The 17834-nt window shown below is 39.4% G+C and overlaps 1 protein-coding gene across 33 annotated transcripts in view; it reads left to right on the top strand.

The window, feature by feature from the left end:
• The window catches only part of MACF1 (microtubule actin crosslinking factor 1), a 321924-nt gene that overhangs the window by 175422 nt on the left and 128668 nt on the right, over positions 1-17834 (top strand). For all 33 annotated transcript variants that reach the window (XM_070510277.1, XM_070510292.1, XM_070510291.1 and 30 more), the window contains 13 exons: positions 20-174; positions 3001-3127; positions 3934-4117; positions 4557-4726; positions 7617-7795; positions 8713-8851; positions 9519-9712; positions 11291-11453; positions 12310-12393; positions 13482-13589; positions 13782-13880; positions 15719-15871; positions 16188-16276. In XM_070510277.1, coding sequence (XP_070366378.1) covers positions 20-174; positions 3001-3127; positions 3934-4117; positions 4557-4726; positions 7617-7795; positions 8713-8851; positions 9519-9712; positions 11291-11453; positions 12310-12393; positions 13482-13589; positions 13782-13880; positions 15719-15871; positions 16188-16276 — 1844 coding nt within the window. The remainder of the gene's footprint in view (positions 1-19; positions 175-3000; positions 3128-3933; positions 4118-4556; positions 4727-7616; positions 7796-8712; positions 8852-9518; positions 9713-11290; positions 11454-12309; positions 12394-13481; positions 13590-13781; positions 13881-15718; positions 15872-16187; positions 16277-17834) is intronic.

Here is a 17834-nt window from a genome sequence, read left to right as displayed (position 1 = left end):
TGTAAATTTGTCTCTTCAGATCACTATTTGCAAGAATGATGAGTGTGTGTTGGAAGATAATTCTCAGCGGACCAAGTGGAAAGTGATCAGCCCCACAGGGAATGAAGCAATGGTGCCATCGGTCTGCTTCCTCGTCCCCCCACCCAACAAGGATGCCATTGAGATGGCCAGCAGGTAACTTCACTCAGCTGTCACTCTGTTTGGCCTGGTGAACTGATGGAGGGATAATCTACATTTGTGATCTTGAACAGAATGACCAAGTTGTAAAATTTCTTTTGAGAAAGACCTCCTATTCAGATATCAAGTCTCGCACTGCCAGCCATATGGTAGATTTTCAGTAAATGCTTATGTTCAATTGATATATATTCAGTGATATTTCTTTTTAAAGAACTCTTGATTATAAACAGTTTACTCTCAGGAGATTGATTTTTATAGTGACAGCTAATTTTCTTCTTTAATTTCTATTTTACTAAAGGAATATGTGAACATATTTTTAAAAGTTAAATTATACCACAAAGCTTGTAATTAAAACTAGCACTTACCTCCCCCATCCCAGAGTTCTACTTTCCAGGGTCAGCTATTTTCAATTCTTTGAGCAGATTTTTCTGCTTTTTAACTCCAAATTTCTAAATAATGTGATTTTTTTCCTATTTCCTGATTTTTTTCAACTTTAGAAATAATCTGTTGACTTCCTACTCTAGGAAATTAACCTTTAGCTTTCTACATGCACATCTGCATATACTTCCACTTTCCCCATCTTCCAAATGTAACATCAGATTTTTGTTTAAATTGATATATTTTGTGTTATTATTACATTAAATTGTTTACAGCTGAACCAAGTAGTACTTTAGGGGATTGTTGTGTGGCTTATCCCGTCATGCCTTACATATCTGCACTCATCCTCTGCCACTCTCCTTGCTTGTGCTCAGCTCCAGTCACTCTGATGTTTTTCCTGTTTCTCAAACAGCTGGCATATTCTTGCCTCAGGGCCTTCACACTTCCTCTGCTTGCTTCAGTTGTTTATGTGATTGATTCCCTCACTTCATTAAAGTTCATCCATCACCCTCATGCACCACTACCCCTACGTAATTCATTCCTTCACTTCATTAAGTTCATTTTATCACCTTCATGCACCACCACCCCCACTCACTGCCTATTACTATCTCCTTTAATCATCTTTATTTTTCTTTAGAACACTTAATACTGCCTAACAGATTATATATTTGTTTGTTGCCTCTCCCCTCCCATTAGAAATTCCAAAAGAATAGAAATTTTTGTCTGTTTTGTTTACCCTCTGTATCCTCAGCACCTAGAACCATTCCTGGCACGTAGTAGATGCTTCATAAATTGTTGAAGGAAAGAATGAATGAGTGGATGATTGAAAAAATATATATATATGAATGAATTATTTCATTTATTTTCTTGTATAATTTTTTGTTTCCTTGGAGTTGATGATTGTTTTGTTTTTAAGTTTGCTTTTATAACTGGAAGTTTATATCTTTTGACTCTCTTCACCCATTTCTCTCACCTTCCCACCCCCCAAGTCTTATTTATTGGTTTATTCCCTGGTTTGGGAGAGTACACTCTCCAGTAGCTTGCTTGAAAAAAGAGTGCATGAGAAGTAAATTTTTAAACATCTCTTATATTTGAAAATGTTTTTCTTTTCCTTTCATAATTAATTGGTCAGTTACAGAATTTTTTTGGACATTATTTTCACTCTGAACCTTGAAGGCACTGTTCCGTTGTTTTCTAGCTTCCAGAAAACAATTATTGTTTTCTTATTGTTGAGAAGTACAATATCGTTTTCATTCTTTATCTATTTTTTAAGTTTATGTAACTGTAAAAGTCCCCCTTTGCAGTGAGCAGTACTGTGGTTTTGGCAAATGCATAGAATTGTGCATCTTCCACTACTGTCATGATACAGAACAGTTTGGTGCTTTAACCTTTTGAATGAAATCTGTTTCTCTCCAGAGCTTTTTAACTCTTGTCTTTACCTTTAATCTTTGAAGGGGCTGCTGTGTTTCTGAGTGAATCTTTTTGCATTTGTTGTGCTAAGGGAACAAAAACTGGAAACTCATAGCTTATGGATCTGGGGAAATTTTTCTTGGATCATTTCTTTAATTGTTTCATTCTGTTACATTTTTTCTGTTCTTGCTTTCAAGAACTCCCATTTGTCAGATGTTGGACTTCCTGAACTGATTCTCTAATTTTCTATTTTTTATTTCTTTGTATTTTTATTCTTCTTTGAGATTTTCTGAACCTTTATTTTAACTTTACTGAAATTTTAGTGGGATTTTTTTGGAGAAGGGAAAGATAAACTAATGGGTTGAATGTCTCTTATTTAACGGACATCCTGGCTTCTGGTTTCCCATCCTATTCTTTATATCTCACATATCTCAACTTGAAGAGATTCAAGGTAATCTAGTGTGTGTGCCGAGTGTCTGTGTATCTGTGAGTTTGTAAGTCTTCTTGAAATTGAGATTTAATTAGCCATGGGATGCGTAAGGAAAAAAATCGTCAAGCCCTCATACGGTAGTTTCCTTTTATATGCCAGATAAACTTCTTGAGTTGCTATTAACTTTTAAACATTTTAACAGGTTTGTAAATATATAGAACACAGCAAATAACTTTGTAAGCATTGATGTCATTTTTCAACAATTCCAAATGGGATTATTTTATCTCTACTTTTCTCTCTTATTATTCTCCATGAGTATTTCCTCTCTTTCTAACTTCTTGTAATCATATTACATTCAGGTAACATTTATGAAATTACTAAATATGTGCTGACATAGTATATATAATATTGTAGCAAATCCAAATTGTTTGAGGATCTCAATTAGTTCTAAAGATTCCTGTGTTGTTATTATTTGACTTGTTCCCTTTTTCTGCTCAGCATATAAAGTCAATTCTACTAAAGCAATCACATTTTTTTCTTAGAAGGTGTCCAATGTGGAGCTCAAGTCTTACAAAAGCTATAGCCGCATTCTGTTTTGTTCCTAGGGTGGAGCAGTCTTACCAGAAAGTGATGGCCCTTTGGCATCAGCTACATGTTAACACCAAAAGCCTTATCTCCTGGAACTATCTGAGGAAGGACCTTGACCTTGTAAAGACCTGGAACCTGGAAAAGGTAATTGTGAAAACTTTACCCCAGGCTCACATCCTACTGGCAAGCCTTTTTCAGAAGGAACTTTTTTATTTTTCTCTCTTTCTTTTTTTTTTTTTTTTTGAGGAAGATTACCCTGAGCTAATATCTGCTGCCAATCCTTCTCTTTTTGCTGAGGAAGACTGGCCCTGAGCTAACATCCATACCCATCTTCCTCTACTTTATATGTGGGATGCCTATCACAGCATGGCTTGCCAAGCGGTGCCCTGTCTGCACCCGGGATCCAAACTGGTCAACCCCGGACCACCAAAGCAAAACATGAGCACTTAACTGCTGCGCCGCCAGGCTGGCCCCAGGAACTTTTTTCATTATTCTAAGACTCTTACGACCCAATCAGAGTAAAATCGAGTCAGAGTTAGGGGCCTGAGTATCTTAGGGACCAGAAACAGCACCCTGAATGGTTAAGGATATTCCTGATGAAAATAAATCACATATTTGGTCTTCTTGGCAGAGAGAGAAGGTTGTAAGCCTCTTCTCACTCTGCAGGACGAGCATCTCTTTGGCATGAGTGTGTGTAGTAAGGAAATACTGGTGAAATAAACAGTATTAAGGGTTATGTCCAGGAGGGCACAAAAGATGCTTCTGGGTGCTAGTAGTGTTCTGTTTTTTGATCTAAATTTTGATTACATGGAAAAGTTCAATTTGTGAAAAATCAACATGTTTACAATTATGGTTTGTGCACTTTTTAGTATATACGTTAAATGTCTATAAAAAAGAGAGTACTATGTTCCCATTCTTTTGAAATTCCTTCTGGCTTTTTTTCTCTCTAGCTTCGATCCTCAGCACCAGGGGAGTGCCACCAGGTTATGAAGAACCTCCAGGTCCACTATGAAGATTTTCTACAGGATAGTCGTGACTCTGTTCTCTTCTCAGTGGCTGATCGTTTGCGCTTGGAAGAGGAGATGGAAGCTTGTAAAACCCACTTCCAGCACCTGATGAAGTCCATGGAGAATGGTATATACCTTGGGAAGAGGGAGAGAAATGGTGGAACGAACCCTGAAGGATGCTGCTAGATCCTTCGTATAAACTAGAAAGTACCACGACCACCTTTTTACCACTTGAGTTGCTAAAAACTTGAGATAGAGAAAAACTTACAGAGATGAATTCTCAAAATTAGATCGTGGAAGAAGAGGCCATATTTCAGTCCTTATTGCTAATCAACCTATCTCATTTTATTGTAGAAATAACATGTTTGAATCCTTAAAGATCGGTATATAATGCAGGGAATTTAGGATCAGGCAGAAGGTTTCCCATATAAGGCCTTCCTTTCATTCGTGGAATATCAGGCCTGCTGGAACCAGTGGTGCCCTCTGTCTGAAGGTGAATCTGTTGTTCTCAGGTTTGCTGATCTCTGTTGTGGTGCTTAATGTCTTCTGTGCTTATGCATTCACAGAGGACAAAGAGGAAACTGTGGCCAAGATGTACATTTCAGAGCTGAAGAATATCCGGTTGCGCCTGGAGGAGTGTGAACAGAGGCTAGTCAAACGAATTCAGTCCCCAGCCAGCTCTAGGACTGACAAAGATGCCCGGCAGGACAATGCATTAAGGATTGCAGAGCAAGAGGTAAGCCCTAAGAGCAAGGTGGGTGCTGCTTGCAGAGTAAATGCTTTCAGAATGAATTGGATGGCAAGAGAGTATGTATCCTAAGAAATAAGGCAATAGACTCATGGCATTCCTACTCCAGAATTCTCCCCTGCAGCCTGTAAATATCTTTTACCTGTAGCGAAGCATGATTTCAGCTCCCAGTGTGTTGCTGAATGTTGATTGGTTTCCTATACAGTTGGGAAGGCAAACACTGGTAAATTGTTCTAAGCACTGCCTTTGGGCTACGTATTTTAAGATTGCTTAGTAGAGGTGCTACTCTCTGCTCTAACCCTTACATGCATGTACTTTCTATGACATGGTTACCATCAGTCACATGACTCAAAAAATAGTAAGGAAAGACTCAGATTCTACTGTGGGCTTTGATATACACTCTCTCTGTGACTTTGAGCAAGTTAACCCTCATCCTTAATTTCTTTTCTTATAAAAAGGAGAAAATAATATGTGAGTCACAGAAATTATTTTGAAAATTAAGTGATAGAGTACATATCTTCCTGGAAAAGCAAAATGCTATAAAAATGTAGGGTAGTATTCTTGAAGTAAAAGCAGTGAATGTTAATTGCTTAATTAAGTACTCATGGGCATGCAAAGAAAGTAAGCCAGAAGAGTCCTTGCTTTTGGTGTATAGTGTAAAGAAGAATAAAAAGTTGACGTCACATTAGAGACTTCAGTATAAGAAGTGGCATGAGAAAGTACCTAGTGTGGTTCCAGATTCCAAGCAAACAGTGCTGTAGGAATTTAGAGTGTCATTAGAACGTTTCTACGTGGGTGGCATGAGAGAGCTCTGTGCAGAATATTAGATTTGATCTGGGAGCTTAGAGCCAATGGAGAGGAATGGCTAATGAGGAGAGTGATTTTTCTTACCTTTCTCAATTATTGCTAAGCCTGAAGAGGAGGATGAGAGGGCAGTGTAATTTTCCTTGGCCAAGAGGGATCTGATATGCCTGTATGAGGCATATCATGTGAACGTGTGATTCTCGCATTGAAGCTTTTTACTTTTCGCTAGTCATCCAAAATCTATTAGTCTCTGCAAAATTGAACCCTCTAAGAAATACAGGTTAATAATCAGCTCTTCTAGGAAAGGACCTTTCGTTTTTTAAACTTTTTATTTTGAAATAGTTTCAGATAGACAGAAAAGTTTTTATTCTCATATAGCCGTCACCTAGATTCCACAAATGTTAACATTTTTCTACATTTGCTTTATCATGTTCTACATATGTTATACATAATAATAATCTTTTTTTGCCTTGAGAGTAATCCAGACGTGATGCTCCTTCACCCCTAAATACTTCAGTGTGCATTTCCAAAAAGCAAGGGTAGTCTCTTACATAACCACAGGACAGTGATTAAAATCAGGAAATGAACAGTGATATAATACTGTTATCCAAGACCTTATTAAAATTTCATCATTTGACCTAATGCCTTTTCGGGGAGTGCCCTCCACCCCTCCCTACCACAAAAAAAGGAATATTTTTGGTACAGGATTCAGTCCAGCATCACACATTGCATTTAGTTGCTTTGTCTCTTTAGATTTCTTTAACCTGAAACAATTTTTTGATTTTTCATGATCTTAATATTTTTGAAGAATGCAGGCCTTTTGTTTTGTAGAATGTCCCTCTATTTGTGTTTATCTCAGGCTTCTTCATGATTAGATACAGGTTACACATTTTTGGCAGGAATACCACAGAAGGGATACTGTGTTTTTGGTGCATCATATCAGGAGACATGTTGATTTGTCCCATTGCTGGTGATAACTTTTATCACTTGTTACTATTTTCTCCTTTATAATTACTAAGTATCTTGTGGGGAGATAGATACTTTGAGACTATGTAAATATCCAGTTTTACATCAAACTTTCGCCAATTAGTTTTAGCTAGATATCTATTGTTGATTCTTGACTGAACTGAGTATGACTGTTGCCAAAAGGTGATTTTCTAATTCTGTCATTCCTTTTACATTTTTAAATTTCCATTTTATCAAAGGAAGGAGCTTCCCTCCCTCCTTTCTTCCTTTTTTATGTCCATGTGGACTTCTGGATTCTTATTTTAGTCAATGGTTTGTAATTTACTGCTATTTTTATTTCAATGTTCAAAATTTCCCAAAGTTAGTCATCGGGAACCCCTTCAAGCCTGCTCCTATGCCACTTTAACATGTCCCCATCATTCTTGGAGTGCTTTCTTATTTCTCAACAAAACAAGATATTCTGGTTTCATCTTGCCTTTGCCAGCCCCAACCCTGGGATTAGCCATTTCTCCAAGGAGTTCTGCTTCCTTTAGGTGGAGAATGTTACGTATAAACCAAAATCTGGGTGCTGTGTGCTCATGTTGTTGGGTGTCATTTCTTTTAGGCCTGCTCAGCATATAGAGCTAGAAAAATACATATTTACAAACGCATTAATGTACACACAAATACAAACACATCCCTATGTTGTATACACACACATATATTTATATGCATACTTATATATGTATATATACATATATATGTGTATGTATACATATATCACGTAGATCAGTATATTTATTGCTCTTTGTCACACACACACACACACACCCCCCCCACACACACCCCACAAATTCATATATATCTATCTTCATCCAGTTCCAAATCAATGCCACAGGGCTTATTCTATCCTCTCCTCTTTCCATATTTGTAACTCCCTTCCCCAGACTGAAAAACTTGCTTATGTTATCCATAATAAATTTGCTGTTTCACAGTTTATTCAGCCACTGTTCTATATATATGGGCATTTAGGTTGTTTGCAATATTTTGCTATTGCAAACAAAGACTTCTTTCTAGTGTCTTTGTTCAATTCTGTCTTCATCTTTGTTGTGTATCTCATCCCTAATAGCACACCCAGGAGGATTTGCAGCAACTGAAGTCAGATTTGGATGCTGTTTCCATGAAATGCAACAGCTTTCTCCATCAGTCCCCATCTGGTTCCAGTGTCCCAACTCTGCGCTCAGAACTCAATCTACTGGTGGAAAAAATGGACCATGTATATGGTCTCTCCACTGTCTATCTGAATAAGTGAGTGAGCTAAGGATATGGATCTAAAGGGCAGTGTTTTTCATTGGGATGAGAAGGGCAAATGCCTGGAGTGTTTCATGAATCATCCACAGAAACTGCAGATCTTGAAAGCATGTGCACATGACAAGAGATCTTGGCTTTAGTTCCAAGCAACATGGAGTAGGTTCATTTGAGTGGCAATAAACAAATGCCAGTGATACAGAAGGGGAGTTTATTTGCACTGTTAGGACTATTTTGTACCTCATTTCTGTTTGATTAGATACTTCTGAAAAAAAAGAGAGAGGGACGTTAAAGAATAAAAAGAAGGGCCAGCCTGGTGGCGCAGTGGTTAAGTGCACACGTTCTGCTTCGGCGGCCCAGGGTTCGCCAGTTCAGATCCCGGGTGCGGACATGGCACTGCTTGGCAAGCCATGCTGTGGTAGGCGTCCCACATATAAAGTAGAGGAAGATGGGCACAGATGTTAGTTCAAGGCCAGTCTTCCTCAGCAAAAAGAGGAGGATTGGCGTCAGATGTTAGCTCCAGGGTAATCTTCCTCAAAAAAAAAAAAAAAAAGAAAAGTTTTCAGCCAGACTAAATATTAGTCTTTGAAGGTCTTCGCTCTACCCACTCATGACCTTGAGGAGTAACAGATCTAAATTCTTCATTGTGTTGAGTGGGTTTCTGGTCTCATACCTTTTCTCCCATGAGTCTGCCACATGTGTGCATGTCCCAGTGCCACCTACAGCTTTATTTTGAATTGGCTTAAATTGGCAGCACATATACCATGCTTTCTTGTTGTTACAAAACCCTGTTTTATAATACAGTAATGTTGAAATTGATTTTGCAGTTATATTTTGTGAACCTCTCTATAGTACTCCAGATCTATAGCCCAGCTGTTAAAATGCGTGTGTTAATGAAGATGATTTTCTCCCCACAGGCTAAAGACAATCGATCTTATAGTGCGTAGCATCCAGGATGCTGAACTCTTGGTCAAAGGTTATGAAATCAAGCTGAGTCAAGAAGCAGCAGTACCAGCAGATCTCTCAGCTCTGGAGTCCCATCGGTCCACGTTACGGGTTAGTTGCTCTGAGTTTCTTAGGAGGTTGGCTTAACATATCCATAGCTTTGGGTTAGGAGAGAAAGGCAATTTTGGATGGCATGATATTGGTTTGTTTGCATTTGAACTAAGCAGAATATCATAGTTAATATATTTTAATATGGGTTCAAAGAAGAAGGGATTGAGAAATATGTCTATCTAAAAAGGGAAAAGATATGCCTTCCTATTTTCTCTCTTTTCTCCTCAGTAAAATCATGGCTTAATTGGATACAATCAATGGTTATGCTGTAATTTTATAAATCACTTAGCTGTTATCTCATTTGAGTCTCACATGCAACTCTGTGAGGTGGATAATTGTGGGAGGGATTTTTATCTCTATTTACAAATGAGAAAACCAAGACTCAGATTGGCTAAATGACTTGTCTTGTTTCATAGCTTATAAGCTGTGGAGCCAGGTTTCAAACACGATTTCTTTGCACCTCTCTCTATACTGTACTGCCTGCCCTTGGCTTCCCAGTGTGCATGAGGACGTGGATGCATTTCTGGCACAAACATTATAGGGTCTAGCTTCTGAATCACAGATATAATGTGGAGCCAGCTGTAGACAGTGTCCTTGTTTCTACCTGAGTCTGAGTCCTTTTTGGTGTAGAATATGTTTAACCTGTTGCTGTGCTTGTGTTTTGTAGCACTGGCTTAGTGATGTGAAGCACAAGAATTCAGTGTTTTCAGTCCTGGATGAGGAAATCTCCAAGGCCAAGGTAGTGGCAGAGCAGCTGAGCCGTCTGACCCCAGAGCGAAACTTGGATTTGGAGCGCTATCAAGAAAAAGGCTCCCAGCTGCAGGAGCGTTGGCACCGGGTCATTTCCCAGCTCGAGACCCGGTGAGTGGTGGCCCTACCCTTTTCTCCTATTAGGTCTCAGGGACTAGGTTTTAAACAAAAATAGTTATAATTGTGTACTCTTGTTTAAAGGCAGGAATTGATAAAGAGGGGTAGAAATTAGATGACAGTATAAATTCTGGGCAGGATAAGTGACAGAAAGTTGGGACCACCAACCCTGAAGCAGACTCCTGAGGCTGGCTTTTGGATTAGTACTGCTGGTCCTATTAGCAATGCCTCTCCTGTATCCCAGGTCTCACCTAGTTAAGCTGTGATAACAGTAGTGTCTTAGAACATGGACTGGAAAAGTGATCTGGTGATCTTTTCTCAAGGACAGAACCTGAGTTCTAGTTCTTGTTTTATTAGCTTTGAATCCAACTGTGAGCCATTTTACATAATGAGGTTTTGCTGAATTTCTTGCTTCCATTTTCATTTGCTAATTCAGTAGTTTTTATCTCTGTTACATGAGGTCCTGCTGCTGATGACTGATTTGAATAGGAAAGACAGAAAACTTATCTGAGGCAAGGCTGGGTAGAGAGTGGGTTTTTTGTGTTTGTTTGTTTCTTTGTTTTGGTGAGGAAGGTTGGCCCTGAGCTAACATCTGTGCCAATCTTCCTTTACTTTTGTATGTGGGATGCCACCAAAGCATGGGTTGATGAGCAGTGTGTAGGTCCACGCCCGGAATCCGAACTCATGAACCCTGGGCCACTGAAGCAGAGCATGTGAACTTAACCACTATGCTACCAGGCCAGCCTGGGAGAAGGGTTATAGCAACTCATTTAAGTTTGGGTTGATTCTCTATAATTGAATTACTATCCCAAGGCTGGTTAGACTAACGAAAGTAGTATAACAAACTGTTACTAAGGGGCCAGCCCAGTGGTGTAGTGGTTAAGTTCATACACTCCACTTGGGCAGCCCGAGGTTTGCAGGTTCGGATCCTGGGCATGGACCTATGCACTGCTTATCAAGCCATGCTGTGGCAGGCATCCCAAATATAAAATAGAGGAAGATGGGCACAGATGTTAGCTCAGGGCCAATCTCCTCAGCCAAAAGAGGAGGTTTGGCGGTGGATGTTAGCAGAGGGCTAATCTTCCTCAACCAAGAAAAAGAAAAAGAAACCTTTACTGAAATTAATAGTAAATAACTACTATTTTTCACCCACCCCACTCCCTCTTCCCTCCCCAAGAAATTGCAGTGATTCATAAGTCATAGCTATGGTACTCTGACAGGTACTTTGTCATCAGGGGACAGAAGTGTACAGTGAGTACTACCTTATTGGCAAGGTGGTAATCCTTGGCAACCTACATAAAAAATTTGACAGGGATTGTCAAGGGATGCCAGCCCACAAAGCAGCTTCCAGGGCTAGCAAGGCACAACTGGTTTCTACTCACTTTTCAACCCAGAGGACACTGAGTAAGTGCGTAGATCTCACTCAGTGTTGCATTGCTGTTCCTCCCAAACAGAAATGTATCCTCTGTGGTCATGCTCAACTGGGGGCCTGGGATGAGGAGGGAATTGCCTCATATGCTATATTGTATTTAAACCGAGATGTCTGATAGCCGTTTCCTTTTGCTTCTCCAGCCAATCTGAGCTAGAAAGTATCCAGGAAGTTTTGGGAGATTACCGAGCCTGCCATGGAACTCTCATCAAATGGATTGAGGAAACCACTGCCCAGCAGGAAATGATGAAGCCAGGCCAGGCGGAGGATAGCAGAGAGCTGTCGGAGCAGCTCAGCCAGCAGACGGTGGGTGCAACAGTAGCATGGTGAAAGTTGATGGCGGCGAGTTGGTTCATCATAAGAGAAGGTGATGTTCTAGCAATTAAGCTTCCCTCAAATGGCAAGACATTCCAAGCCCCATCTTCTGAAAAGGTTCAAGCTAATGGTTTTGTATTTAGCCCGGACAGACTTGTAAGGGTCTCTTCCAATCCTGAGTTTCTATGACTATATATTGAAATCATAGATGGACAGATTAAAATTATCTTGCTTTATTTTTTTCTTGATATTACATTTGATTTTACTCGAGTTAAAGTATGGGGGATTGAAAACCCAGGGAAAGCTGTGAATGGAAGAAAATTAATCAAAGTGGTTTTTATTTGTGGATATTTTTGTTTGTTTTGTTTAGCATTACAATTAAGAGTACGAAGTCTGGAGTTAGATGCCTGGATTCCAGTCCTGGCTCACTCACTCACTATGAGACCTTGAGCAAATTATTTAGCCTCTCAGTATTCTACTTCCTTGTCAGTAAAGTGGACATAATCCATATTTTTTCAACCTACCTCACTCATAAGGTTATTGTCTGGTTGAAATGAAGTGATACACGTAAAACACGTAGAACAGTGGTTCTCAAAGTGTGGACCCCAGACCGGCAGTATCAGCATCACCTGGGACCATGTTAGAAAGGCAAGTTCTCAGACCAGAACCCAAACCTCCTGAGTCAGAGACTCTAGAGGTGGGGCCCACCCATCTGTGTTTTATCCACCCTTCCAGGTGATTCTCATGCAGCTAAGGCTTGAAAACCACAGCCTTAGAACATAGTAAAAGCTCAGCTGCTTCAGTCATAATAATGACAATGATACTGTTGTGAAATTTTGGTTCCCAGGATCTGTTTGCAGAAATCGAGAGAAATCAGACAAAACTGGACCAGTGTCAAAAGTTTTCCCAGCAATACTCCACTCTTGTAAAGGTAACTCTGCCTTATACCCAAAAGGAACGTAAGTGACCTCCAGCTTAGGAAGACTTGCATTGTCGCTCTAGTTTTGTTTCCACACAGATGAGCGTAGCTCTTCTGCTTGAGGCTGGCCCCATCCTTCACGTGTTATTACATTTAATATGGATGTGTACTTCTTGTGGCCCCACATTTGGGGATGCTCAGAGAGGTATCAGACATGAGCTGTGATTCAGGGAGTCTACATTTGGGTGACCTACAGGCTTCTTAAATTTACCATGTCAAAAACGTGCATTTTAACAAGATTCCCAGATGATTCGCCCTGCTCTGCTCTAGGTCATTGAAAGTTTTCAAGCGGAGGTACAAAGTGGTCATCTTTGTGTTTTAGAAAAGTTATTCTGATAGGATAGAAAATAAATTGGAGATGAGACTGTAAGCAGGATAGTAAATAAGAGGCTCTTGCACCCGTCCATGAGAGATATGAAGAGGGCCTGGACTAGGGCAGCACTCTCAGGATTGCAGAGGAAGTGATAGAATAGCATGGCGACATGAGAAGAGCATGAGTCTAGGGATTGGAAGACTGAGATTCTAATCCTGACTATTGCTCACCCACTGAGCAATAATTAATTAGGGAAACTCACTTCCTATCTCTGGACGTCAGTTTCCCCATGTATGAGATGAAAAGGGTGGTCAGCAAACTGCCAACTGCAAACTACAGGAGTCAACAAACGATGACCCACAGGCTAAATCCAGCCTGCACACCTATTTTTATATGGCCCATGAGAAATGGCTAAGAAAATCAAAGGAAGAGTACTACTTGATGACACGTGAAAATTATCTGAACTTCAACTTCCAGTGTCCGTCAGAAAAGTTTTATTGTGACATAGGCATACTCTTTCATTTATTTATTGTCTATGACTGCTTTCACTGACAGTGGCAAAGTTGAGTAATTGTGACAGATAGTATGGCCCTATACAGGAAAAGTTTGCTAACCTCTAGTTTAAATGATCACCAAAATGCCTTCCAGCAATGAAATGCTGATTGTATTACATGCTGTGTGAGCTATAAAGCCCTATGTAAATACAGTGAAATTTCTTCCTCCCCAGGACTATGAATTGCAACTGATGACATACAAGGCCTTTGTGGAATCACAGCAGAAATCCCCTGGCAAGCGCCGTCGCATGCTTTCCTCTTCAGATGCCATCACACAAGAGGTGAAAGTGTGGGGCGAGGACATGTGCCACCATCTTCCCTTAAGGGAAGATTTGCTTGTCTGGGCCTGCAGGTTGATTTAGGGTTCACCTTTCTGTTGAGATGTGACTTCACAAAAACTTCCTCTTATTTTCAACTATGTAAATTTACTTTTCTGGTAGATAATATATCTAAATTGTTTTTTTGAACCATAGTTCATGGACTTAAGGACTCGCTACACAGCCTTGGTGACCTTAACGACTCAGCATGTAAAATATATTAGTGATGCACTCCGGCGGCTGGAGGAGGAGGAGGTGAGGACAATTGGGTCCCAAATCATCTTGAAAATAGAGTTTAAAATCCTGTGCCTCATCTGTCAAGAGTTAAAGTGCACACACAGCTGATTTTCATTATTCATGGTAGTTGTGTTCTGTGAAGTTGCTGCGACTCCTGCCTTAGTGAATACTGGACTCTTGAACCTAGGGGAAATACAGGTTTAGGTTCCTGCAACATTTTTGTCAACAGATAATGCATAACCTTGTGTTCTGTGTGCTTTTGTTTAAAAACACCTTATTTAATGTATTTTGCTGATTCACTAACATTGAACTCATGGCCAAGAGCACTATGACTCACCCCTGAACAAAGCTTATTTAACATACGTTTTCTCCATAAGGCACATCACAGTGTTCTTGTGCTTAGGAACACTAGACAGCACTTCAGTGCTATGCTTGGGTCCATTTTAAACACTGAAATCACCACCAAAAAACACAAAAATGTGAAAAACATGGCACTAAATAGACTACGAAAAGGACACATTTACAATATAAGAGCTAGAACAAGAAGGCAAAGTGTCACCTTGTTCTACCTGAGCTGGGAACATTGGGTAACTAAAAGTGTTTGCCACTCTGTGCATGTCTGGGAATGACTGAAAATGCCACAAGTATTGATTTTGGAGTTATGAATAAATTTTAGTGAGTAGCTAAATTCACAAATATAGAATCTGTAAATAATGAGGATTGACTATTATGTCCAACACTCCCACTTCCGAGTATGTTTATTATAGAAATATTATAAGTATGAAGAAAGGGATGTGAACAAAGAAAGATCCCCAATAAAGCGTAATTTGTTGAAGAGAAATATTGGAAATATCCAAATTCCACAGTGGAATGCTATGAAGCTGTTAAAAATAATGAAGTAGATTTAAGTGAACTGACATGGAAAGATAGTCGTGATATATTGTTTGGGGAAAAAAGCAAGTTAGAATACTATGTATAATTAAGATTTTAGTAAAAACAAAATTGTGTGTAGCATAAAAATGTAATATGAGCATACAAACAAGTTTAGAAGTATATATACCAAATTTCTCAGGCAATGAGATTAAGGGGCCATATATTACACATTTCAGATAGTTTGAATTAGATGTAATGAGTATGTAATCCTTTTTTAATTATAAAAATCTTCCATGTCTTTGCAAAATTTTCCACATATTCAACCACTCTTAGAAAAGAAATGCCCTTGGAAGCATTAACCCATACCAACTTTCGCATATGTAAATTCGCAAAAGACTTCCTTTTTGTCAGTCCCTACTTAATCTCTGTAGACGTCAATCTCATCACCTGTAAATCTAAGAATTATGAAAATAAGTAAGATGCTGTATGTACAGGGCTTTTTTAAATCAGTAAATAATTATTGAGTGCCCATCATATATAAAACAGCGTGCTTTTTTAGAAAGTTGCTAACCGGGGCTGGCCCCGTGGCTGAGTGGTTAAGTTCGCGCGCTCCGCTGCAGGCGGCCTAGTGTTTCGTTGGTTCGAATCCTGGGTGCGGACATGGCACCGCTCATCAAACCACGCTGAGGCAGCGTCCCACATACCACAACTAGAAGGACCCACAACAAAGACTATACAACTATGTACTGGGGGGCTTTGGGGAGAAAAAGGAAAAAAATAAAATCTTAAAAAAAAAGGTGTCAACCTAGATATAATGAATTTAGCTATTAGTATCATACAGTTAGGCACTTGTATTTAACTTGGGTTCATTTTAGCTGCCTACTGATTTAGGTAAATTTTATGGCTCTATTTTAGGAAATCTGAAGTCAGGCCAGTCTAATAAAACATTGACCGAGACACTGATTTTCTATTTTCTGTTCTAGAAAGTGGTAGAAGAGGAAAAACAGGAACATGTGGAGAAGGTTAAAGAACTTTTGGGCTGGGTGTCTGCACTAGCAAGGAATACACAAAGCAAAGCTACCTCATCCCAGACCAAAGAATCAACAGACATTGAAAAAGCTATTTTAGAGCAGCAGGTGAGTAGAAGGTCCATCTGTCTCTTACTGGATGGAATAATATATGATATTGCCTTAGGTGGAATAATATAAGTCACATATGGGCCACCCGTGAATGATTGTCCCAGTAAATGTTAATTTCCAAGACTTAAAGAAACTTAAGAAGTCGTCTTATTTGTACTTCTGCCTTTTTGATCAGCTATGTATAGTTCACTGGTAATAATAATCTGACTTAAGCTAGGTTTTTCCCTAGGATTTAAAAAGAGTTATTTCAAATAATTTTTGATTTTTTAATTTCTTGAGATCTGAAGTTTTTCTCTTTATTTCTACTACATAGGTTCTGGCAGAGGAGCTGACAACCAAGAGGGAACAAGTCTCTGAGGCCATTAAAACTTCACAGATCTTCTTGGCCAAGCATGGTCATAAGTGAGTATTAAGTTAGAGATTATGGCCCATCTCGGGTAAGTGAGTATTAAGTTAGAGTACCTGGCTTAAACTTAGGGTCATGATGAAAATTCATGCTGGAGGATTCATGGCAGCAAGAGCCAGATTACAAAGAGCCTTGTGGTTCATGCTGAGGAACTTGCATTTTACCCTGTCAACTATGAGGAAGGATTTTAAACATGATTGGGTTTTGTTGATAAAGGTTTCTAGAACAGTGTTATAGAGAATGGATTGACATAGGGTGAAAGTAGAGGCTAAGAGACTAGTTGAGAGACTGGTTCTGATAATAGAGGCAAGAAATGAGAAAGGATGGGGAGGGGACAAAGATTCAAAAGATGTTAAGGGAAGGTTTGGTGACTAATGAAAATTATCAGACATAACTCCCAGGTTTCTGGCCTAGGCCACTGAGTGTATGGTGATGCCACTAACCAAGACAGAGAATACAGGAGAAGGTGTGGATTGAGGGAGAAGAAGGTAGCTTTAGTTTTAAACATTATAAATGAGAAGAGCCCATAGGACATCAGAGCGGAAATACCTGCTATGTATTAGGAAGTACCTAATACGTTAATTTATGCCTTACATAGTTCCACTAAAGTTGTCCAATAGGTAGCTGTATATGTAAATTTAGAATTAATGAGTGGAAATTTGAGTCACTGGCATAGTAGAGACATAGGAATGAATTAGCTTAAAAGGGTCCAAGGGCTTCTCAGTGTTTCTTGGCCTGTAAAGGAAGCCTGAGAGATGTAAAAGGGAAATTATGAGTGATATCTCAGAACTCAAGGGAGAATAGAGTTCCAAAAAGAAGGGAGTAGTCAGAAGTCAAGAAAGATTAAGACTGAGAAGTGTCTGTTAAATTTGGCAAGTTGGAAGTTTTTGGTGAATCTGGTGAAAAGTTGGGGGATGATGTCAGATTTAGTATGATGGGGAGCCTATGTGGTGAAAAAGGTAGCAATAGTGAAATTAGACTACTATTTCAAGAAGCTTAGCCATATGAAAGGGAAGAAATAATACAATAAATAATTAGAGTAGAATATATGATCAAGAAGAGTTTTTTCTTTTCTGAAAAGACCAGAGACTTAACTGTGCTTATGGATTGAGTCTCAAGGACCAAAAAGGAGAAAGGTTGAAGTAATAGGAGAGGGGTCCCAGAGGATAAAATTCATCAGCGGATAGGAAAGGACAGCCTTAAACAGGAATTAGGACAGCTTTTCCTCTGAGGTCTGAGGAAAAGGAGTTAGAAAAGGTATAGATAGAGGTAAATATGCCAGGGGTGAAGCCAGAAAGCAAATAAACAGTGCCCAGTGAGTGATCTGTATTTTCTCTTTGAAACAGAGAGGCTGTTTGCTGAAAGTTAGACTAGTGACGAGGGGAAATAAAGAAGGATTGACTGGGAACCTCCAAGAGGATTTTCAGGAAGCACTGAAGTCCAGGAGAGATTGGAAACCAGTAGCATCTCTTCTACATGGTTTTGGAATCCCTCTCCCCTAAATGGATATACTTAGCCTGTATGTAGGAGCCGAGAAGTCCAATGGTTTGAGTG

Source organism: Equus asinus, chromosome 5, assembly GCF_041296235.1.
Source record: "Equus asinus isolate D_3611 breed Donkey chromosome 5, EquAss-T2T_v2, whole genome shotgun sequence".
Taxonomy (NCBI): Eukaryota; Metazoa; Chordata; class Mammalia; order Perissodactyla; family Equidae; genus Equus; species Equus asinus.
Note: the sequence above shows the minus strand (reverse complement) of the source record. Positions and strands in the feature narration are given on the sequence as shown.